The sequence below is a fragment of the Hakea prostrata genome, chromosome 2 (assembly GCF_041222555.1).
Source record: "Hakea prostrata isolate BN-2017 chromosome 2, UWA_Hpros_2, whole genome shotgun sequence".
Lineage (NCBI taxonomy): Eukaryota > Viridiplantae > Streptophyta > Magnoliopsida > Proteales > Proteaceae > Hakea > Hakea prostrata.
The window spans coordinates 2,447,912-2,473,639 of record NC_142601.1 but is presented as its reverse complement, the minus strand read 5'-3'; the positions used below and the strand labels follow the sequence as shown (position 1 = coordinate 2,473,639).

The 25,728-nt window shown below is 36.4% G+C and overlaps 2 protein-coding genes across 2 annotated transcripts; both read right to left on the bottom strand.

Annotated features, from left to right (window-relative positions):
• Nucleotides 1–237: 237 nt before the first annotated feature.
• On the bottom strand, nt 238–10,708 carry LOC149023251 (zinc finger protein 6-like). The gene is made up of 2 exons (XM_089142771.1): nt 10,155–10,708; nt 238–574 (listed from the first exon to the last, which is right to left on the bottom strand). The coding sequence occupies exon 1, from the start codon at nt 10,650–10,652 to the stop codon at nt 10,185–10,187; it is 468 nt and encodes a 155-aa protein (XP_088998897.1). The 5' UTR covers nt 10,653–10,708; the 3' UTR covers nt 238–574; nt 10,155–10,184.
• Nucleotides 10,709–19,824: 9,116 nt separating this feature from the next.
• LOC149023250 (zinc finger protein 10-like) lies at nt 19,825–21,848 on the bottom strand. The gene is given in 2 exon segments (XM_089142770.1): nt 19,825–21,127; nt 21,130–21,848. Coding segments are annotated over 2 exon segments (678 nt in total). The 5' UTR covers nt 21,535–21,848; the 3' UTR covers nt 19,825–20,854.
• Nucleotides 21,849–25,728: the final 3,880 nt, after the last annotated feature.

The following is a 25,728-nucleotide window of genomic DNA, read 5'->3' as shown; positions in this document are numbered from 1 at the left end:
GCAAGATGAGATGGAAAGGGATGCAATTGATGGGATCGAGCAGGCACAGAAAGATTCCAGCATAGAAAAGACACTGGGATATGGCTGCACCTATGATTTTTTGCTGCCTCTCATGCGTTGAGGGAGAAGGTAGTTTTTGTTTATGAGTAGTAACTTTGATATTTTACTTTTTTTTTCTTCCTTTTCGCTCGAATGTGAATGTATGTGAAGAAGAATGTACAATTGAAATGAAAATCAAAGAAGCTAGAAGAGTTCTAGGTATTAGAGCATAAGCGTGAGGCCTATAAACAAGATGATTCCAAGTCCCAAAAAGATTAACGAACTTACATTTTTCAGTTAGAGGACTTCTTTTTTACTCAACGAAGCTGGAAAAAAACAAAAGGCACTTCGAACGGAGAGAAGGAGGAGGAAGGTCTCATCGAACTGGGGAGAACCCTAGGTAAATTACAGGAAGCAAAGGGACAACTTGAATACTCCAAACAGATATAATAATAGACGGCTCCAACAAGACCCTGGAACAGCCTGAACGTCCTCAGAGTGATCATATTTTTGCAAATTAGTTCTCCTTGGAACCCTGAAAAATGTGAAATCCGAGATTAGACTCACTCAGTTTATAGATTAAGTAAGATTAAGTAAAATGTCACTTTGCGATTGAGGCTTAGAATTTAACATTCGATTCTTATCCTGATTGCAAATCTTTTATTGAATTCTCATATATGCGATGATCGTATTAGTAAATCATGAAAAATTATGGTGCAGAAGCACTATGTTTAGTACTAGCAGAGCAGAATGCAATTTTGACAAAAAAAGATAGAGCAGAATGCAATAAGATTTAAAGGAAATGGGCGTAACGCGAGACCCATGGTTGCCTTCTGTAGTTAGTAAAACATAAAGGTCTATTCCTACATTGGAAGCCATTGAGTTATCTCTTCATGCCATGAGATATGCTCATTAGGTCTTCAATCATGCTCGTGGTACATCGTCTATATATAGGTTTTCTCAACCGTGAGTCCTTGCTTCATATTCTTCTAGAATTCTTTGTTAAGGATAATAATGGTTTTTGGAAGTGTGAGGGCAAAATAGAAAAATCACAGGCAACCCTAGCCTAATCTAGGTTGCCCTAGCCACCACTACTCCATGCCTGCAAGGCTTCAAGAACTCCACTCAAATTCAATTACCTCTATGAGTGCAAAACTTCAAGAACCAGACTCAAACTCAACTACTCAAGAGACTCCAGGCAATTACATCTTCTTTACAAGTGGATTAGACTCAGAGTTGTACTCAAACACACAAGAGACATAGTTCATACCAAACACAAATAGATAACTTGAGTAATTCAAACTTTAGAGTTAGAGTCCAAGATTAATGTTGAACATGACTCTTGTAACTATAAATATATAATCTGTACTACAGTCAATCTCAAGGAAGCAAATCACATTCCTATGGACGTAGGTTTTTGAGCCTCTCTCTCTCTCTCTCCGCACGTTTTTTTTTCTTTCTTTCTCCATCACCCAAAAACGTCTCTCTAACCCTAACTCATGGCATCGGAGCTCTATGTTCCCACCCATTCGTTTCCCTCCCTCAATGGCTTCTTCTCAATAAAGCTTAATGAGAAGAATTATTTGTTATGGAGATCTCAGATTGTTCCTCTTTTGAAGACATACAAATTATTTGAGATTGTTGATGGCTCTTCTCTTTTGCCCACCCGCTTTCATTCCTGATAAAGATGATGCTACGATCTTTTGACCAAATCATGACTATCAAAAGTGGAATTGTCAAGATCAACTATTGATGAGCTGGACCATTGCTTCCCTTACTGAACAAATTCATGCATAGGTTATTGGTTTCTCTACCTCTAGAGAAGTTTGGTCCAAGCTTGAGCAGATCGACTCAACTTGCTCTTCCGCTCGCATGATGCAACTTCGCATTCAGATCCAAAATATTTGAAGAGATAACAGTAACATTCATGATTATCTTCTTTGCATAAAAAATATTTCTAATCAATTGGCCATTGTGGGATGGCCTATGAATGATGAAGAACTCTGTTTTCAAGTCTTGAATGGTTTGGGAGTTAAATATTCTCCTTTTGTGACTGCCATTACCACTCGCAATTCTCCCACCTCCTATGAAGAATTACAAGGTATATTATTGACTAACGAAATTCGACTTCTTCTCCTATGGCAAGCATGGCCACTAGCCAACCTACCCTATTAGGTCTTCATGTCAGCCTTACAAAGGGAGTTTTTCTCCAAGAGGTTGATCTGGTCGTGGTCATTTTTCTCTTCATCGTGGCTCTCATACACATCAGCCACCTCATCAAATTGGCAATCATCTTATCTGCTAGATTTGTGATCGTCCTTGACATAAAGCAAAGGATTGTTACCATCATTTTAATCATGCCGTTCAAGGTACCTTCAATGCAACTCCATCTGTGAATATTCTAAACTTTCTAGTGCTTCTCTTTCGGATGAAAATTGGTACCCTGACTCTGGCGCTACACATCACATCACCAATGTTCTTGGAAATCTCTATATTGCACAACCCTACCCTAGTTCAGATCGGGTTTTTCAAGTGGGTAATGATGTTGGTCTGCATATTAGTAATATTGGTAAAATGAATATTGGTACATCTTCTTCTCCAGTCTATCTAAATTTTGTTCTTCATGTGCCCTCTATTCGCAATACTTTATTATCGGTCTCCCAATTCGCTGAGGATAATAATTCTATATTTGAATTTCATTTTTAATATCTGTTATGTGAAATATCATACGACGGGGAGATATCTTCTTCATGGTAGCGTTAAGGATGGATTGTACCAAATTCGATTGGGCTCCAATCACTCTTCCAAAGCATTTGTTGGAGAAAAGACCTTTTTTTCGGAATTGGCATTCACGTTTGGGGCATCCTGCCTCCAAAGTTGTTAAAAAATTAATTTATAATTTTGTGGTACTAGTTAGTTTAGTTTATTGTTTTTTATGTTTATGATGCTTGTCAGAAAGGGAAAAAGTCACAAACTCCCCTTTCACCCCTCAATATCAGTTTTTGATGGACCTTTGGACTTAACCTTTGGACTTGAGGGGTTTCGATATTATTTGATTTTTGTGGATGATTTCAGCAAATTTATTTGGTTTTATCCTATGAATGTTAAATATGAGGTATTTAGTACTTTTAAGAGATTTAAGTTGCTTGTTGAAAATCTCTTTTCTAGAAGAACCAAGCGTTTTCATAGTGATTTGGGAGGCGAATATAGAGAATTGTCTCCACTTTCCTTAAAGAACATGCTTTGAACACATGCTCTCTTGTCCTCATACTCACGAGCAGAATGGGGTTGTTGAGCGCCGCCATCAGCACATTGTGGAAATCGGATAGACTTTATTATCACATGCTTCTTGCCCTAAGAAGTTTTGGATGCATGCCTTTGAAGTTGCAATTTTTTAATTAATCGTTTGCCTATTCCAATGCTGAAAAATTCCTCTCCATATTTCAAATTGTTTAAAATTCAGTTTGACTATGACTCTTTGAGGATTTTTTGTTGTGCATGTTATCCATGTTTGAGACCGTATAACATAAACTGGAATTTCGGTCTGAATTACATATCTTCTTGGGATACAGTTCTCGCTATAAAGGATACAAATGTTTTAATCATATTACTGGAAAAATCCTTATTTCTCGTCATGTTGTGTTTGGTGAAAGAAAATTTCATTTCTTTTTCAGTGAGGTAACTTCCTCTCCTACATCACCACTTCACTCCATTTTAGGGCCTCCACTTTTAGTGGGAAATCCTACCCCCAATCCCTCAATTTTAGGAGCCCCACCTCTGCTGAAAACTCCTAGAGACTCCTTCACCCCTACTTTTCCCATTGGATCCCACACCTCCTCCCCTATGGCCTCTTCTCCTAGTCCCCATGTTTCTAGGGTTTCCCTCACCCCCTTGGTTGAATCCTCTCCCTCCTCACCTCCCTTGATCAAGTCTCTCTCTCTCTCTCTCTCTCTCCTGTTCATCTAGTTGTTGATCTACCCTTTGACTTCCAGTCTACTCTGTCACCCATGACTTTCCAATCTTTACAAAACACTCATCCCAGGATCATTAGATCAAAAGCAAAGCCTAGGGCTCTTCTCACCCAAATTGATCACACTCACATTGAACATACTTTCTTTACTTTTGCCAACAAATACCCTCACTGGCAGAAGGCTATGGATGAAGAATTCACTGTACTTTTGGAAAATGGTACTTGGTCTCTTGTTCATCCTCCTTCTCATAATGTCATTGGATATAAATGGGTTTTTCTAGTCAAGCGAAAGATAGATGGCTCTATTGAAAGATACAGAGCCCGCTTAGTGGCTAAGGGTTTTAATCAACAGAAAGGCCTTGACTATAATGAGACCATTAACCCAAAGTGGTCAAACCAACTACCATTCAATTGGCCTTGGCTCTTGTAGTTACATAGTCTTGGTCTATTTGCCAATTGGATATTCAAAGTGCATTCCTTAATGAGTTTTTGCCTGAAACTGTATATATGAAGCAACCACCTGGCTTCACTGACTCCCTTCATCCTAACCATGTTTGCAAACTTCACCAGTCTCGTTATGGTTTAAAACAGGCTCCTTGTGCTTGGTTCGACCGGCTTAGCTCCTTTCTTGTTGAATATGGGTTTATTGCCTCTAAAACTGACAGCTCTTTATTTATTTTTTGTGGATCTGTTAGCACTATGTTTACTCTTTTATATGTTGAAGATATTATTCTGATTGGCAGTTCTAACGCTTTATTGGCTTGATTCCTCAGTGATCTTGGCTTTGTTTTTGTCCTAAAGGACTTGGGCTCTCTTCATTATTTTTTTGGCATATCTGTCATTGATCTCATGATGACCTTCATCTATCTCAACATCAGTATATTCAAGATCTTCTTAAGAGGGAAAATATGTCTGATTGCAAGCATCTCTACTCCAGCCTCTACCACTGACAAACTCAATAAGTTTCTAGGTGAATTAATGGTGGATCCTACTCTATATCAAAGCATCATCAGTGCTCTTGAGTATGCTACTATGACTTGGCCTGATTTTCAATTTGCAGTCAATAAAGTTTTTTAACTCATCCACTCTCCCACTGCTGATCATTGGTCTGGCGTCAAGCACATCTTACGCTAATTAAAAGAAACTTCCTCTAATGGCATTTTTATTCATCGTTGATCTCCGAATTCTTTATCGGCTTTCTTCGATGCTGATTGAGCTGGTTGCCTTGATGATCGAAAATCTATTGGTGACTACACTATCTTTTTGGGCTGCAATCTTATCTCTTGGAGTTCTAAGAATCAACAAATTGTAGCTCGTTTTATTATTGAGGCGGAATATCGAGCTCTAGCTAATGTGGCTGCTGAACTCACTTGGTTACAATCTTTGTTAATAGAGTTAATGGTTTATCTACCTTCTGCTTCTATTCTTTGGTGTGATAATGTGGGGGCCATATATCTTACAACCAATCCTGTCTTCCATGCACATACTAAACACGTGGATATTGATTTTCATTTTGTTTGAGCTAAGGTTGTCATGGGTGGTCTCCAAGTTTGATATATATATCTACTAAGGATCAGCTTGTAGATATCTTCTCAAAGCCTTTATCGCATAAACAGTTCAATATTCTTTTGTCCAACCTCAAAGTCTCATCTCCACCCTTGAGTTGAGGGGGCGTGTTAAGGATAATAACGGTTTTTTTTTGCAATCTGAGGGCAAAACAGAAAAATCACAGGCAACTCTAGTGGAATCTAGGGTTTCCCTAGCCACCACTACTCCATGCGTTTAAGGCTTCAAGAACTCCACTCAAACTCAACTACCTCCATGTGTGCAAAACTTCAAGAACCAGACTCAAACTCAACTACTCAACTACTCAATAGACTCCAACAGATTACATCTTATCTTCAAGTGGATCAGATTCAAAGTTGCACTCAAACACACAAGAGACATAGTTCTCATCAAACACAATAGATAACTTGAGTAATTCAATATCTAGATTTAGAATCCAAGATTAATGTCGACCATGACTCTTGTAATTATAAATATGTAATATGTACTACAGTCAATCTCAAGGAAGCAAATCACATTCCCATGGATGTAGGTTGTTGAGATCAATCGAACCAGTCAATCTCAAGGAAGCAAATCACATTCCCATGGATGTAGGTTGTTGAGATCAATCGAACCATGTAACTGAGTCTCTCTCTCTCTCTCTCTCTCTCTCTCTCTCTCTCTCTCTCTCTCTCTCTCTCTCTCTCTCTCTCTCTCTCTCTCTCTCCATCACCCAAAAGCGTGTCTCTCTAACCCTAACTCATGGCATCTAACACTCTTGTAGATTTATATTTATATCATGTTGTTGCATGATATAACTCTTGTAGAGTTCTATTTATATCATGTTGTGGCATGATATAACTCTTGTGGAGTTTTGGTTAACATAAAATACTAAATGAGGTGGCAGCTAGGGCTTTACACGAGTCATAGTGCGCTGTGATCACTATTAGGGTTTTACATGGAAAGAGCTTGAGATGGAGGGATGGAGATGGACTGTCCATAGCACAAGAGGTCAGTTTATTCCCATAAATATTGTAGTTCTGATGCTATATGATTACCTTTTTTTCCTCCAACAAACCTAGAAGATCAATGGTAGAGAATATGGACCTTTTAAGTATCCAAAGAAAATCACCCCCTTTAAAAAGGATAATAATATGACATGAATTAGCTTCTACATCCAAAAGGAGAACAGAAGCAGTATAAACCAAATCTTTGACCCAAACCATGCCGATCACTTACAAGTGGATCTCAAACTTCTTTTTTTTCTGATTTCTGAAACCATGCATGTTTGATAAGATGGTTCCTGGATTCTTAGATCCTTCATTCCCCTAATCCTATCATCACTATCACTACCATTGATAGTGGAAGTCATAAATTATCACTTCAATTGCAGAAGTAGGTACCCACAGAACATCCTAAAGTAAAGCTATGTGATGAGGTTGGTACCCATTTGTGTTGGCCAAAAAGTTCAAATCATCTTAGCAGAAGTTAACAAGAAAGTAGTTAGGTAATTAAGCCTCACTAGAAAAGGAAGCTACGATGGAATTGCATAATTCATGGAAATTAATGATGTAATTCTAGGGTTGCCAACATCAATATGAAGGATAAACCAGAAAAAGAAAAGAAGAGAGGATAAAGAAAGGAGTGAAGAGATGACCAATAACTCTTCAAGGTACTACACATCAACTCTTTTTGGTGCCCGGGCCCCGACTACCGGGTCCCCGTGAGAGGTGAGCTCAATCCACTCTTGCCAACCCCGTTGGTTGGTACTACATCAACTCTAACATGCGTAAAATTGATTCTTCCATTACCTTCTTTGATAAGTGGCCACAAGGGTTTATATATATAACGGCAATAAAAAGTTACATTTTAGGAAACACAACAGAATAACCTTTTCATTTAGGATAAAGAGAATATACTAATAACTTAATTAGATCAAAGGTAAATATGTTAGTTATTTAAATAGGTAGGCATCAAATATGCTAGTAATTTGAATAAATGGGTAGTAGATATGCTAGTTATTTAAATTAATGGATAGAAATATACTATTAAATTAAATATCAATTATATCAACTCACTATTGTTTTGCTGAAATTTTGAAGTATTTAGACGCAATAAAAGCAAAGGCAAGATCTATCATTTCATAGGCTTGAAAGTAAAGAAGAACAGCACTATTGAATAAAAAAAAGAACAAGTTAGAAGAGTACTATATAAGAATTTGATTATGTGGGATTCATAATCAAAGGACGTACGTAGACACAAAGTTGCTAGCTAGAGTTCTATTTATATCATGTTGTGGCATGATATAACTCTTGTAAAATTCTATTTCTATCATGTTGTGGCATGATATAACCTTGTAGAGTTTTGGTTAACATAAAATACCAAATGAGGTGTTAGGCTAGGGCTTTACAAGAGTCATAGTGCAATTTGATCACTATTAGGTTTTTACGTGGATGAGTTTGAGTTTGAGTTGGAGTAGGACACATGCTAAGGTTAGAGCTTGAGATGGACTGTCCTTAGCACAAGAGAACAGTTTATTCCCATAAATATTGAAGTTCTTATGCTATATGATTACATTTTTTTCCTCCAACAAACCTAGAAGATCAATGGCGGAGAATATGGACAAGTATCCGAAGAAAATTACCCAAAAAAGAGAATAATAAAATAACATGAATTAGCTTCTACATCGAAAAGGAGAACATCAACAGTATAAACCAAATCTTTGACCCAAACCATGCCATACAATTGGATCTCAAACTTCTTTTTTTCTGATTTCCGAAACCATACATGTTTGATAAGATGGTTCCTGAATTTTTTAAATCTTTCATTCCCCCAATCCTATCATCACTATCACTACCATTGATAGTGGAAGTAATAAATTATCACTTCAATTGCAAAATTAGGTACCTGCAGAACAGTCTAAAGTAAAGCTATGTGATGAGGTTGGTACCCATTTGTGTTGGTCAAAAAGTTCAAATCATCTTAGCATAAGTTAACAAGAAAGTAGTTAGGTAATTAAGCCTCACTAGCAAAGGAAGCTACGATGAAATTGCATATTCATGGAAATTAATGATGCAATTCTCGGATTGCCAACATCAGTATGAAGGATAACCAGAAACACAAAAAAGACAAAAAAGAAAAAGTAAAAAAAGAAAAAGAAAAAGAGAGAGGATAAAGAAAGGAGTGAAGAGATGACCAATAATTCTTCAAGATACTACATCAATTCTAATAGGAGTAAAAAATTGATTCTTCCATTAGCTTCTTTGATCAGTGGTTATATATAACCGCAATGAAAAGCTACATTTTAGGAAACATAATAAAATACTCTTTTTATTTAGGATAAAGTGAATATACTAATGACTTAATTAGATCAAAAGTAAATATATTAGTTATTTAAATAAATAGGCATCAAATATTCTAGTTATTTGAATAAATGGGTAGTAGATATGCTAGTTATTTAAATGAATGGATAGAAATACACTAATAAATTAAATATCAACTCACTATTGTCTTGCTGTAATTTTGAAATATTTAGATGCAATAAAAGCAAATGCAAGTTCTATCATTTTATAGGCTTGAAAGTTAAGGTATATATGTGAAATGTATGTGAAAAGGAATGGCACAATTGAATGAAAAATAAAAGAAGCTAGAAGAATACTATATAAGAAATTTGATTACCTGAGATTCATAATCAAGGTCGTAGGTAGACACAAAGTCCAAAACACTATCCCTCCCCTTCCCCCTCCCCCAAAAAAAAAAAAAATTAAGAACGAGGCCTATAAATAAGACATTTTCCAAGCCCCAAAAAGATTAATGAACTTATATTTTTAGTTAGAAGACTTTTTGTTTTTACCCAACAAAGCTTGAAAACACAAAAGCACCTCGAAGGGAGAGGAGGAGGAGGTCTCATCTAACTGGGGAGTGCCCTAGAGGATGTTACAGGAAGCAAAGAGACAATTGAATACTCCAACAGACATAATAATTAGACGGCTTCAACAAGAACCTGCAACAGCCTGAATGTCCTCAACTGTAAGATTTGAAAGGCTCAACTTATTGTTCCCGAAAGACAGATTTTATTTTTGCAAAATTGGTTCTCGTTGGAACCCTGAAAAATGGGAAACCTGAATAAGACTCAGTATATAGATCAAGTAAATCTTACTTTGCTTCAACTTCAGGCTTACAATTGAATGTTAGATTCTCATTTTGATTGCAAACCTGCCGTTGAAATAAAAGCTAAAACTCTCATATATGTGATGATCATATTAGCATGCAGTAGCACTATGTTTAGTAGAATGCAAGAAGATTTAAAGGAAACGGAGTAATGCGAACTCCATCTATGGTATAGATCCTTCATCAAAAGCCATTGAGTTCTCTCTTTCATGCCCGAGGATAGGCTCACTAGGTTTTCTCTGTGCGTGTATGGATGGGTGGGTGGAAGAACATTTGACACTGTACACCTCTCTTTGTGTTCTTATATTAGCAAATATAGTTATGATAAAAATACAAGTATAAAGAAGCAGAGAAAAAAAGTCTTAAATCAAACAACCAAACCATGTCATAAAATAACGAAATCTAGGGGGGAGGAAAGTGTTATTGGTACCAGTGGTCAACGTTTCTTGATCATGAAGTTTCAGGATTCGTGGCCCAACCGAAGCTCCAGGTCCAATTCTTTGTCATCAGAAGAAGTATCAGTAGTCACTTGTGTCGTCCTTTCATCACTATTTGATTTGTAGCTGCCTGATGGCCTCTCAGAAAACAACTGGAGCTGCCGGAATTCTCTGGCTATCGGCCATGGTTGCCTTATGTTGTCTTCACTGGACTCCAATTCTAAAAAACTGGGTTCAGTCGAGATTGCTGGATGAAAAGGAGGAGAAGAGGAATTTTTTCTGGTGATTGGACTGGAGGGTTCTTTGAGCTTTGCCCTATCTCTTCGATGGATGTTCATATGACCCCCAAGTGCCTGTGCATTAGAGAAGCCCCTCTTGCAAAAGGTGCACTCGTATGACCTTACCTGCTGGTGCTGGGTTGGTTCTGATGAGATGCCTCCTGCTGGTACCTGATCGGAATTCCTCTCTGGACTTGTAGGATCAACTTCCATTCTCAAGCTATAACTGCAAAAGCCATGGAGCTCTCAGAAGATAATAAACAGATAAGAGGAACAGACGAAATAACAAGCTGGTCAACTAGATGATTTAGTCACGAACAGATGATAAGTGATGACGATAATGATGTTGAGTACGTGGTGTCGAACCATTCAAACCAATCTAAAAGACCCAAACTGGACCAGTTTCTCCTACCGGGCGATCTACAATTTGATACAGACAGTCTCTTATGTTATGTTGTGATCTGAAATTTTGTACGCAACCTCGAAGATGGATTCGTACCAACATATTTTGGTGGATGCTAAAGACCTAATGTTAAATCGTTTTATTCTTTTGTTTCAATTCATGATTTCTTAGTGTTCATTTTAATAAAGTCCGTTACTGATTTGATTTCGGATTCACATACACATTAATCTCACATGACATATATCTTTCTAATTTCAACATTTTCAACAAAACTTCATTTAGAATTCAAAAGGGTAAGTGAAGAAATGATCAAAGAACAGATTACCCAGGCTTAAATCCGTTGAAGAGGTAAAAGAAAGTATACTTAATTGTGTTGATTAGGTCATTATCCCATATCATTTAGCAATCTAATAACTTATGAAAGCCAAAGAAAATGAACTTTCTTGTAGCACATATATACATGTGTCTCTTTGTTTATTATAAGTAAGAACTATAGCTCAGGAGAAAAAGATGTTTCAGGGTTGCAAGCGACACCCACGTCACTTTCCATGCGTAGCTCACAATACCCAACTCCAGCAAGCCATAAGACGGGGGAATACACTATTTGTGCCCAAAATTTGGAGTAGCTATAGTGTTATATTAGAATTAACCCAGATCTGTCTCTGCGACCATTCCTTGGCTTTGATAAGCTTTTTTCTTTCTGTTTTTCGGTTTCTCTTTAACTAGTCAAAACTCAAAGCTATAATATATGGTTCAGTAGGTAATTGGGGTAGCAAGTAACAAGGACTTTGTTTAACTCACAATAGTCAGAAACTAATACAGACACGCACGTTTGCTGTTGAAGTCACAATTAAAAAGCAATAGGTCATAATTGGCGGTAGCAAATTGACAATGACTTTTTAACACAGAATGTCAGAGAACAAAAGAGACACGCTTGCATTTGAATACTCAAGAAATGAAGCTTTGATGAGTTTTTTAATTTAGTTTTCAAGAGAACTAAAATTTTTGGCGGTACAGGATTAAGTAGTATTGATGCTTTAGTAGGTTGAATTGAACACCTTAGATTGATCCACCGAATACCCTAATTAAAAAAATTCATGGGCGGTGAATTTAGTTTTTGATTTAGATTAGCCAATGATATATAGACCAAAAACATAGAATCATATATGGGTGTGGGATTAATTAACCCATTTGTCAAACTAATCCTTTTGTATTCGAAAATGAAAACAACTAATAACCTGCAAATTATTATCTCCTCAATGGAGTGATATTCATCAAGACGTCGCCAGCACTCAAAGAGTACCTGTGAGCTAATCCAGTTAGTTGGTCAGTTTTCAAAGAGCAGGAGATATACTCTAAATAAGAGCTCCGGTTATGTTAAGTTTTATTTCCTTCTTTTCTTTTAGGGCTGTCACTGCTAGTTGTTTAATATTGTTATCTAATGGTTGGATATTATACTAAGGTGTTAAGATAAGTAAAAATTCTAACCCTAATGAACTTTCATCTCTAGAAGTGTTTGCATAAGATAGAAGTTCAAACTTAGAGTCACATCCGATAACAGTTTATCGACTCAAATGACTCTTCTCACATGAGATAATAGTTCAAGATGATTTCTACCCTGGGCTCAAAACTCTTGTAGAGTTCAAAATAGTTTGAACTCATACTTGTTACTCAGGTCTCCACAAATTTTGACATACATAAGGGTTCTGTGATCTATAAGAAAGGATATATTACATTGTTTTGAAATATAGTGTAAACCTTAAGCTACAGTGAACATATATTGATTACAAGTTACAACTACGACAAAAGGAATCAACCTCTCTACAAAGTAGCAAAGATAAAACTACATATGTTACGACCTTCTCTAGATCTCATAGTAGTTAAATGGGAGCCTTGTAGCTGGTACAGACCTTTCTCTCTTCTAAGGGTCGCTTGTTTTAGGTCTTTAGATGAAGTCAGCCGTTTATACAATGACTTGAAGAGTGTTTTAAATGTGAAATTAATCATAAAGAGACAAATTCACTGGTGGCTCTGTGGAATGGTTAATATTTGTTTTGATCCATTGGCTACCCAGAAGACAACAACTAGGCAATGACGTTGATTTGCTAGTTTCATATGAAGGGTCACACTTGGACGGCCCTTTTATATATAAACCAGTATGTCTAAAATATTAAGGTTGTACCAAATCAACTTGTCTCCATTCTTAACTGAAACATAGATTGCATAATGATGGATATTATAATAATAACAATAAGATATAAGTCTAATTCGTTGCTGGGGGCAGGAAATGAATCGAGACGAGATCTTTGCCCTTTGCCCTTAAATTCATATATATATTATACTATCACTTCTTCTTTTTTTGGATAGAAATTATACCATATATCACTTCTCATAACGAAACTCGATCAACCTTAGAAATATTATTTTGATATGTTTCTGAGTACGGATGTGTAATCGTCACGTAGACCTAATCAACAGCGAAATTAAGCTTAAAAATGCCAGATAACACGTTTCTATTTCTTCTCTTATCTCACGTTGTAGGCAAAAATCTTGATCCCAGAAGATGTCGTAGCAAACTGTCCATTCAATTAGTGAAGAGCTCTGAAGAGAAAAGGCAAAGTTGTTCTGTAAATATCGAGTGAGGAGATCGAAATTATCAATCTCAGCAAACTAAACAACGAGAAGATAAAAGTATATATAAATGGTGTTCAATGACCGAGCTTTATTAGTTTTTGGTCGCAGTTGAGAAAACCTAGATGACAAGCAGGTGAAACTTAAACCTTATCCCATGCAACTAATAGGGATTAGTTTCATTAGTTTGTCTTCTTTCAGTTCCATCTGTTTAAAACGATATCTATTGTTAGGTAGCAAGTTTTTATATCCTCTCCCATCACTTTACCATTTCATCATTGGTTATCTCTTGTCCTTCTTCATCAATTTTTTTGGGTAACGCCACCTTTTGGTTTGTATCATAGCACTTGTTGTTACTTGTTTGTTGCTATATTCAATGGATATTTTTTTCAGGCATCTCAAATGAAGTTATCTAATTTAATAGAATAGAATCCAAATTTCTCAAAAAAAAAAAAAAAAAAAAATTGAACTGGATCTTGGCAATAAGGATGGGAACCGATGGAATATTCAAGACATTCCAGGAATCAATCACAAAGAATCCATAATGAAATGACTTTTTTCTTTTTTGAGATAGATAATGAATAGAAGTGGATTTCATTTCTAACTAATTCCTATTTCTCAATGATATCCTACGATCGAGACAATTGGCTGAATCTTGTGAAAGCATTTCACAAAAAATAATAATAATAATAAATAAAAATAAAAAATTTTATTCTTATAAAACAAATAGCATTTTCTATTGATTTGTCCCCTAGACCACTATGTTCCCCATTTTCCAATTCTGGATTGATAGTTATGTCAGGTTTCAAGGAGGCATTGATTGCTTGTTCATATTGGTTTCGTACCAGATCAGATGTAGGTGGCATGGAAAAAGCAGGTCCCCGTACTCTGATTTTGCTAGGGTTGACGTTCTTCTTCGATGAGAGGAATGATCACTTCTCTCGCATGCCAAGAATCGGATTCAATTAATTGGTAGCTGGTGGTCGATAGTTGTATGTAATATTGAGGAAAGAGATTCAAATGAAAGAGGTACGGTAGGATATTCCTCCGAGGTTTGGAACTAAAAGTTGAGTGGCAGATGATGAAAAAACTAGTAATCGTCCACCAAAAAACTCCCTTTACAATAGGAGCTCTTACAGAAAACCAACCTCATCTATTCTGGATAAACCTAGGTACCTTCCCATGAATAAAAAAATAAAATTATTTTTGTCTAACTTAGCAAGTCACACTCTTGCATTACATTTGCACGAAAGGTGTAACAATCTGGCCATTGTCTTGGAGAGAGAGGCTCCATGAAAAAGATATGTTTGTGAAGATGCAGACTACTTACACTTGGACAGAAAGACCCTATGAACCTTTGTTGTTCCCTAGGATTGGCTTTGGGCCTTTCTTGTGCAACTTAGGTGGAGGGCGAAGAAGGCTTCCTTCCGGGGGGGGGGGGTGAGCCATCAATGAGATACCACTCTGGAAAAGGTAGAATTCTAACCTTATGTTAGGACCTACGGCCAAGGGACAAACTCAGGTAGAGAGTTTATATGGGTCGTATGCCTCCCAAAAGGTAATGGAGGTGTGCAAATGTTTCCTCGGGCCGGAGGGAGATTGGCCCTCAAGTCCAAAGCTAGAAGGGAGATTGACTGCAAGATGCACATAGTGATTTTAGGTTTGTGTTCCAATCCTCATATAAGGTCATCTTAACACAAACTAAATGCGCACACATTGGGCCAATAACATCCAACTAAATGTGAATGATAAGAGTAGACTTATTAACCTTTGTTATTGTATGTAGAAAAGGCACAAACTAATAGAGCTCTTTTTATTATTATTAAAATAATAAATAAATAAATAACTACACCTTTCTAACTGGGTTGTGGACTTTGTTTTCCTATTTTAATTTATAAATCCATTTTTGCTGTTTAAGTGATAACCTTTCGGTATCTCATCAAACACTCCCTCCCCCAGAGAAAAATGAAAAACAGAAGAAATGGGGGAGGAAAACTTAATAATATCAACTTTGTTAAGAAACTTTAAAGTCAAATATTTTTTAGGAAGATAAGTTGTAAGTAGTAAAGTCAATTATTTTGTTAAGCATTTTTAGTTTTTGAATTCTAAACTTTCGAATGGCATTGGGCATGCATCCGAAAAATAAACAAAACGTGGGACTTTATATGTGGTTGAATATTCAATACTTTTCACCAACCTCACAAGAAACCATGTCGTGTGGAGCTAGAGTTTTCTGAAAATATTAATTGATAGATAAGTCAAGTTAATTGCCATCAAATAGAGAAAGTTGTTTAAAATTCAAAACAATAGTCCTATAGAGTTTCATGAGCTCAAATCACTAATCACATTCATTTTATAATAACATTCTCATACACGTCTAAGCCGACCTAATTTAATCCAAAAAGTGATGAGTTCTCATATGTCAACTCATAAACTATTATTGCAAAAAACAATAGCCATAGATTTACGCAAGAACACGGAAGAATGATCAGTTGCATATGAGATTCAACTACATTTAGTGACACATGTACACGGCCTATGATAAACAAATTGGTAACCACCATCTTCAAAAAAAGAAAGAAGAGGAAAAAGCATTAATAAGAACCAGAACCAAAACAATAATAAGAAAGCAATACCCAGAACCAGAACTATTTGTTGCATCTACAAAGGTAATAACATTGTTAATGCTCCAGGTAAAGAAAGCGGCTCTTTTTAAGTTTTCTCAAGGTTTGAGGAATCTACAAAGGTTCATTTTTTTTTGATGAAAAGAGAAAATTTATTTACTTAACGCAATTACATGGATTAGTCTAAGATCCACAGGGTCCTGTAAAACAAGTAGACACTTCTATAGATAGATTAACAAATCATTGTTGGAGCATGGGGAAGAGAACATGCAATAGTTCGAGTTTTGAGTTGTCCTTGTAACATTCACCAAAATAATTATTACATGAAGAGGTCACGTCCTTGTAGTCTGCTTAGGTAGATGGTAAAGTGGGATGATTGCTCCAAATCTCTTGTATTTTCAGCCCTTCTTGTATTGCCTTGTCAATGCCTATTGTAAGCCAAAGAGTGTTGCCTCCAGATCATCTATTATGTTTAATCTTTCAAAATTAATAAATCAGATATGTCATCCCGCATATATGCCCATACTCCATCTCGTGCTTCCTAACTATTTGTTAGATACCCTTGCACACAATAAAACAGTATTATTAGTCATTTGTATATCATGAAAAATATTGCCTATTAATTGTTGGGGTTGCTCAAGATGATTTTGTATAGGGGTTGCCTAGGGGTTAAAACTGCTACCCTCATTCATATGGAGCTTTAAAGCTACAATCCAATGGTTAGTTTTAGAGAGCACCACTGATGGGTTGGGAGTTATTTGGTTGAATAAGCAGGAGTTTCTCTCTTTCTTTTTGTTGGTAAAAAGAAAACTGGAAAGAAAAACCATACAACAAGTGATTATAAAAACTTAAAAACTTAATAAAAAAAAACAAAAAAAAAAAACCCATGTATTGGTTTGCTTATCCAACCGTAAGCTTAAGAGAGGTTATAGCACAAATGCAAAAATGAGGTTTTACTCCGATTTTTTGTCCTCAACCCCAATGGTCCTGCTGCATGAACTCTTTTCACCTAGTCACAAGAAATAAAGATATGCCATATTGTCTCATTTTCTTCCCGCACAAAACACAATCTACTTTGACATTTGCCCATTGAGATAGTGTTGCTCATACCAATATTCCTGCATTCAAAACACGTTAAAAGAAATATTTAAATTTTGGGTGGATAAGTAACTTCCACGTATACTTCCACCATTTTGAGAAATCATATCTTTGGGATGGGAAGCGCGCTTTTAAGATGGCACGAAGAGCCAATTTAACCGAGAATTCCTCAGTTGGGGAGAGTAAGGAAGACCACGAATCTCGTTGGTCACAAAGTGATATTGGCAATGATATTAGGGGGCGGGAAGTAGAGGAAGGTGGAGATGACTCCCTGTTTAAAGCTTGAAAGTCTTGGAAAACCTTGGCCACTGTTACCTCTCGTGGCCAAAGAGAGAAATCTTGTAGAGATGTCATTGGAGTCCCTATTGATGGTGTCCAAGGGTCGAACCAGAAGGAGGTTACATATACATAGAGATTCAAACATATCTCCAAGCTAATAAATATTAAAGAAGTTGTTCCATATATACCTAGTCATCACCTAACCTTGACACCTCATACTCCAGAGCCTCCAGTTGAAAGATTGAACTGTAATTGCACATATTCTTTAACTTATATAATAGGTTTGGAACATGTCATTTTTTTTATATTCCTAGGCAAGTCAACTACGTAGCTACCAATCTAGTATGGAGGACGAGATTGGTTGTATGCATGACCTCTTGGTCCATATTCACTCCTTGGTTATACTCTCTATGTAGCTTTGTTTCCATAGCCCCGCCGCCTCTATAATTTGATTAAAAAAAAGCCAAACCTTGGCATGCATAAATGTTGTCTTAGGCTTTAATAACTTGGAAGTGTATAAATAGACAAGAGCCAGCGATAGAAACAAAATTCTAATTGAATGCTATAGGTAGCTAGGGGTGAAATTATATACATAGGAGGAGAAAGACCAAGCTAATAGAAATGATTCCATCTGGATAATTCCTGCTTCCAAGATTCGACAAAAGCACTGCATCAAGACCACTGGAAGCTCTCAAGCCTTTGGGAGGATTCTCCTCCTGATCACCCTTTCTTCTTGTATTCCCAGATATCTCGCAAATGTAGCAGGAACATGAAATTTAAGAAGACCAGCAACAATTCACAGACCATGACGCTGGTGTAAATCAATGTTAGCCATAACACTCACTGATGCTATGTTAGTATATCACCAGCCGTAATTTAACAGTCTAGAATTAGAAATGGTCACAGTTACCAGTGAAATTAATACATTGGTTACAGAACTTTATACTTACACATTAATTTGGATGATTCTATATATGTATATACTTGGTAGCTGAGTCTGATGTTTGAGTTCTACCCAAAAAAAAAAAAGTCTCATGTTTGTGTGTGTGTGAGGAGAGAGTTTCTTTTGGGGCGCCCCCCCCCCCCCCCCCCCCCCCCCCCCCGCCGCAGATGGAATGCCCCCTGGAGAGGATATGATTGTGATTGAATATGGCGTAGGCCGACCTTGAGCCACGGTTTTGGAGATATTCCGATCTACAATCCATGTTCGATTGAAGGTCAGCCCAACTTTTCCCCGGAGGCGCCTTCTTCGAGCAATAATCCACCCTTGGATCCTCCGTGGCCCCGTGTTCTTCTATGGCTTCCAAGAAAGAAAAATTTTAAAAACACAAAACCAAAAACACTGGATTATTTATGACTTTCATTAGTGTCGTGGAATCCCAAAATGCACCAAAGAAAGGAACTCTAAACAAGCAAGAGTTTTCACAGAACAGAAGAAGAAAGCAAGAATGAGAAGTCATTTCATTCTGAATTCCCATATGACTCTCTAAAGAACAATAAAAACGACATTTGATGCCCATGTGCACCTCTGCTGCTTAAGTCTTCTCTGCAACTGATCAGAATACTCATCAGACCTCGCTAAGTGTGACTAAGAAAACTGAAAAGCCCTATACAACGACAACATCCAACCAATTTAATTTAAGCTCTCTTACGTGGATGCTGCAGTTCCCACAAACCAAAGCAAACAATTTCACTTTCCTTCTATTTACACCTCTTTCACCAAACTGGTTATACGCTGTACTTCCTTTCAGAACTCACGTAGACAACAAAATCCACCTCTCAAAATCATTTAACCAACCTTCATTCCCAACCGTTTAATGAAATCATCTATTGCGGTTTCTGCAAAAGCCCATTAAGGCATTAAGTCAATAGTGATGTTTCATCAGGTTTCCAACTCTCAGATATCAACTTGTGTTCTGCAAGATTTCAAGCACTGAACATTTAGGGTTAGGGTTTTATAGGTTCACTGATGGGTTAATAGTTTAGGCATCTAGGGTACGTGGTGGACAGGGGTTATAAGTCTTATAACTAGCTGATAATAAAACGAACAGAAGAAACAAAAGTGGCGTAGATTGCGCCCCAGAAGTCGTGATGAGATAATATTCCCTCTGGATTAAAATCTAAAAAAAGGGGTTCTGTATACTTAAGTCCATTGATTCTGCACGCACAGTTGGTGGTGGTTTTTGGAGGATTTGAGGTGGAGATAGAAAAGTATTTGATCAAAAAACAAAGAGCTGGAGAAAAGTAGGGGAAGAGAACACAAGCGCATGGACTTATGCGAGGAGACAACTGTTCCTGTAATGGATCTGACTACCTTCTCTCTCTCTCTCTCTCTCTCTCTCTCTCTCTCTCTCTCTCTCTCTCTCTCTCTCAAGTGTCGATGATCTTATAGCAATAATACAAGAGAAAAGAGAATCGATGTTGTGATGTGTTTGACCTTACATGTCCTTGGGAATCCACCCATTACCTTGTTTGTATCTCTGTGTTTTTCTGTGTTTTGAGATTAGTTTAGATACACTGATGGAATGTCAGTCAGCCACAGAGCAGGAAAAGAAAAAGTACAAGAGAGAGGGAAGAAGAAAAAAAACACTGAGCAACCATTTGCTTGTCTCTCAAAATTCCCTCCCTCTCTCCCTCATTGTAGAAAAAGGTGAACATAAAATGGTGCAGGAATGAATTACGAAAATTTATGCCAACTGGTAAAACTGTGAACGTTTATGGTAAGATGAACACCCTTTCATATTCATTATAGAAGAAAAATGACCACCAAAAAAGTTATTTGCATATCTTGTCCAGAGAGATCAAAATATAGAAATGAAAATTCTTCACACTTCCCCTCCTCCAATGTATCCGTTATAACCTAGCAGGAAGCAATCCTGAACTTGCAACAAATTCAATAGGAATTTACAATCTAAAGGACATTTTACAGCGCATGGCTCCCTTTAAGTCAGTACTGATGAATCCAATTTTATATAACCTTTTTTTTCATCAATAAGAACTCAAATTTATCATTCCTTGGGAAGACACAAATATGAGTTTCAAAATATATATGTAAGGATAACTCAATTAGGGAATATTTCATCAAACTTACAGAAACTGAAAGAAGAAAAGTAAGAATGGTGCAATTGCTGAAACTAAAAGAACTAGGATAAGTGCAGCTTCTTTTGTTCAAGGAAATAAGAACTTTTCCTTCTGTGATCTCAATGTTGTTAATTGTTATAAACTGCACATTTAAGAAGCAGAGAACCAGTGAAACAACTTCACGAAGTAAGGAGTTGGCCATGAAGGTCAGACAGAAAAGAGAGAGAAAAGGAAGAAGAGAGCAAGATCAAGGTGGAGAAAATACAAATATTGGCAAGCATATATAAGAGTATCCAACTCTACTTTACCTCGGGGCCATCACCAAGCCTCAACTCAAGATCTAAATCCTCCACGGGATTCGTGCAAACTCCAAGTCTGTCAATGGAAATTGAATTACAGAAGAAAGGCAGCGCATCATTGCTTCTTCGTCTCTTACGAATGAAAGCTAACTCCTCTTCACCATCACCACCACCTGATCCCTCTGGTTGATTTCGATGGGCACCCAAATCCCAATTCACAGTCACATCCTCATGAGTTACTCTCAAATTCTTCTCTCCTTCAGTCTTCTTGGATCCGAGTTAGTGAAAACCCTAGCAGGTGATAGAGATGATGCAACAGTAACAGCAGTATTGGTATTGGGGTTAGGATTAGGGGAGTAGAGAAAGTTGCGAACCTGACTAGGTTGGTATTCTGGAGCAACATCAATTGGATGAAGGATTTCAGTATGTGGGGGTGAAGAAGAAGATTGCTTGAGCCTAGCCCTGTCCCTTCTATGAACATTCATGTGACCACCTAAGGCTTGAGCTGACCTGAATTCTCTCCCACAGAAGCTGCAAGAATAAGATCGGGGAGGCCATATACACCCTTCAAGAGATCTAGCTGAATCTTCTGCAAAAGCTTGTTCTTCCCAGGAGTCACCATAGGAGCTCATTAGACACTGTTTCCTCTTAGCCCACATCCAATATCGTACTTCCTCCATTGCTACTCCTTGAAGAGGGGAAAATTCGTAGAAGAAGAAACGGATGGATATAGAAGAAGAGACAGTTATCGAACACTGTATTCAATAAGTTGAAGACATAAAAGCTAGCTCCATGCGAATTAAGATTGCGCAGATGGAAAGAAGTCTTTATTTTGCAAGTTTGGGATATAAAGTGGTGGACGAATGTTGATGCAGTTTGGCTGTTTAGGGAAAGCTAGTTTTTTGTTTTTGGTTTTGTACTAACTGCTTGCGTAGAGTGACTTTCTGTCCGGTGTAGGCCAATCCAGGGAGAACTCAAATTACAAAACTTTGTCACATTTTTGTGGTCGATAAAACAAAATTCATACTTGTGAACGCGTAATATTAATCCATGCAATAGTATTTAGTATTGAATGATCTATTACAGAATAAACATAAACATAAATAGCATTTGCATACCTTTTTTTTTATCTTCCCCGGTAATCTGCATACCTTTTTCTTTTATATACATTTCACAATTCTAGAAACAGATTCTTATATCTTTGTATCAACAAAAAAAAAAAAAAAAAAAAGAAACAGATTCTTATAACACAACTTTATTTTTGTTTGGGAAAATAAGTGAATATTGTTTCACAACATTATTTTTGTTTGGGAAAATAAGTGAATATTGTTTCACAACATTAATAGTTTTTTTGGTTTTTTTTTGGTTTGCCAAACCCGGTTTATAAACCAAGGGGATTTGTAAGCATCCGCTTTTTCTTTTTTTAATTTTTTGGATTCGATACCAAAACTTTGCTTAAGCAAACCAAGTTGCTTACCACTTGGACAAACCCCTGTTAGTCAACATTAATAATTACACTAGAATATTTAGGGGAATATTTCACACTTTATTTATTAAGAGGGTAGTATCATGGTCATTTCATTTTGGGCTTAATTGAGACTAATGGCTAGACCTGTAAACGGATCAGATTCGGCTCCAATATACTAGTATCCATATCCAAATCCAATTAGTAAAACCACTATCCGAATTCGAATTGGGCAGAAATTTAAAGAAGGCATCAGAATTCGAATCTGGAACTTTATCGGATATCCGATAATAATCTAATCCAATAAACTATCCAATTATTGATTGTTGATTGTCTTTTTTTTCCCCCAATTTCTGATTACCAATTATCAATTATAGATTTCTGAATCTGATTATTAGCCTCTTCTTTAGAGAAAAATGTTCAATACTTTACTCTAACCGGATAATTTCTGATTTCCAATTATCATCCCTTTTTTCGAGAAAAAAATGTTGAATATTTTACTCTATCCGGATATTATTTGGTCTGATAAGTAATCGGTTGCTTAGTTAATACAGATATTTTCTGGTTAGAAAAATCTCGGATACGAACGACCACATGGTTAAAAACCATGCGCTCTACCGGTTGAGCTAAGACGGCTACAACAATCATAGTTTGAAAGGTCCCACTTTTGAACTCAGGTTACTGGATTCCGAGTCCAATGTCCTCACCACTAGACAATGGGACCTATATGCAACATGATTTAATCCAAGTTGGTAAAATTAGAAAAGCTAGGGGCATGCCTAAGATAACTTTAAGAGAAGTGGTAAGAAAATATATGCATAGCTTAGGTCTTGTATGTAGTATGTTCTTAAACAGAGCTGATTGGAAAGCAAGAATCCATGTAGCCGAACCCATTTAGTTGGGATAAAGCTTGTTGTTGTTGTTATTATATTCCACACTTTATTTATTTACTTTTGGGTTGGGGGGGAGGGGCGTTGGTGAGATGAATCAGACTTTTATGTTACTTGTTTTTTAGGAAGTACTAAGATTTATGTTACAAAAGAACTATAATTTACTAAAAACATCGAAACTGAAAACTTAATTTCTAGTTTGGCATTATTAATTACCATCTGTAATATTAACTCATATATATTTTCACCTTATACAAAATGGAGGGACATGGGTTTCTCCAACTCATTATTATGGATTTTTGAGATTCCGTTACTAATACCTAATGTTTAGGGCATGATGAATACAATAATCAGTGGACTCCAATGAGAAAGCCATGAAGGGAAATTTTTTTCATTGCAATTTATAATCTTCTTTGGCTCACATCCCCTAAATCTAGATATATACTTCCTCCCGAAGGATAAAGGATCAAATTTCCCTTACATTAACATCACACATTTAATAGAAGAGTTCACCTCTAAACATTTACGGTATGTTATATCAATACTCAGAGGTGGATTTCTCCTAAATATGTGGTGGAATCATGTAAAGAAAGTACAATCAGGTAGAGGATCTCAAGTCAATCCCCTAATGTGCACTAAGGTGTTTTTATCAATAATTGTAGGATATTCTGTTCATTTACGAAAAATTATGTTTGTACTGACCTGCTTAATGAAATAATTCATGACTTTTCAAAAAAAAAATAATTCTTGACCACAAATTCTTCTTCTTGTATGCCTTATGAATTGGGCTTCTCTACCAATTTCTTTGAAATTTTTTTATTATAAGAAGAATCTTTTTCTATGAACCAATCACTTAATTATAGTGGACAATGAACACGCAATTCCTTAATTTCCTGCACCCATCCCTCGTTAAGCAAGTCTCCCTGATCAATTGACTGCTAGAATGCTACTTGAAACAGCAATTTTATATTTATGCAGGCCTGCATGCTCATGGATTCTTTTTGAAGCCAGAAGATCCGCTGAGCAGAAAAAGACCACTGCTTGCCAATATTGCTAGAACACAGTCCCTTCATTAAGCCATCTTCTGTATTCCAGAGGAACTAGATTCTTTCACAAGCTACCATATTATTTGTTTATTCTCTCAAAGACAAAACTAAAGGCTTGATTTCCACTAGGACAAGGAGATGAGAAAATTAAAAACACTATATAGAATCCTGTATGATTTTGTCGTTGCTTTGTCTATACATCCATGGTGAACTGTCTTGCCTCTCTGGAAATGACTTCCTTGCCTTTAATGTAAGTGCAAAAATCCTAAACATTCAAAGCGATCTATTTTATAAGGGTAGTTAAATATGAACCAATTAATGAAATGGCTTTAATAATGTCTAGAAAAGTGTCTGCTAACTTACCCGTTTGTCATCATCTCCAAGTGATTAGAAACAGATAAATCTGAGTCGGAGCTTCTTTCGAAATGGCTGAAAACTAGACGTTAAAAGGGATCCATTTTATATGGATTATACTCCATGATACATATATTTTAAAATTAATCTTCGATCTGATCACATCACCACAAGATTTGGATAAAAACAACAGACCTTGTAGCACAGGTCTATGGACCTCATAAGTCACCTCACATAGGATTGGACGAATATTCATGGCGGCTTGGTTCCTTAATTTGCTGCACTGATCCATCATGGATTCATGATAGTGATACAAAATAAGTTTTCATATGGTTCAGACATTAATTCAATGTGTTATAAAGTTGAAGAAATTTTTCACTGTGTAATGGAAGAAAGTTACAATGGAGATCTCTCAAGAATAGTTATACAATCAACAACGTTACAAGCTCTCGCCCAAGATTGATCTAAGTTGTAAAGAACACAAGCAAATTATGCTCACTACGGCAAAGAATTTATCGTGGTCCATCATAGAGGGAAAAGAGATTTTAATTAATCATTCTTACACTTTACAAAGTACTACCTTTTGCTTGATTTTTTTTCTTTCTCTCCTAAGATATCCCTACAAAACTAATTATAAAAAGATTCAAAGCCCTAATCCATATACAATTACATTCCTATCTCTGTATTAATAATTGAACTACAACTCATTTAAATTACAAATACAGTCGAACTCTAATTATGTGAGACTTTTAGAATACAAGATATCTAAACCCAATAAATACTTCAAGTTGCAATGGGCTGATCCATTAGGTCAACTGGTAGCTCCTACACTTGCAATGAGATCAAGGATGGCCTTGAATAAAACCCTCTCTTACAGATCTGAAAACTTTCATTTGTGTTCAAGGATAAGAGTTTGTTGTAAATTCAAATTCAAAGAAAAATATTATTTAGGGTTTATAGCTTAACATGACCGTAAGAGAAAAATATTATAAATAGAAACCTCTTCTACCCAAATCAATTAATGGGAGAAGGATATCAAACCAGAGGTCTATTCTCATATGGTATCATCATCCAGACGATCCAAGAGGTCCTGAAAAAACCAAAAAAAAAAAAATGTCT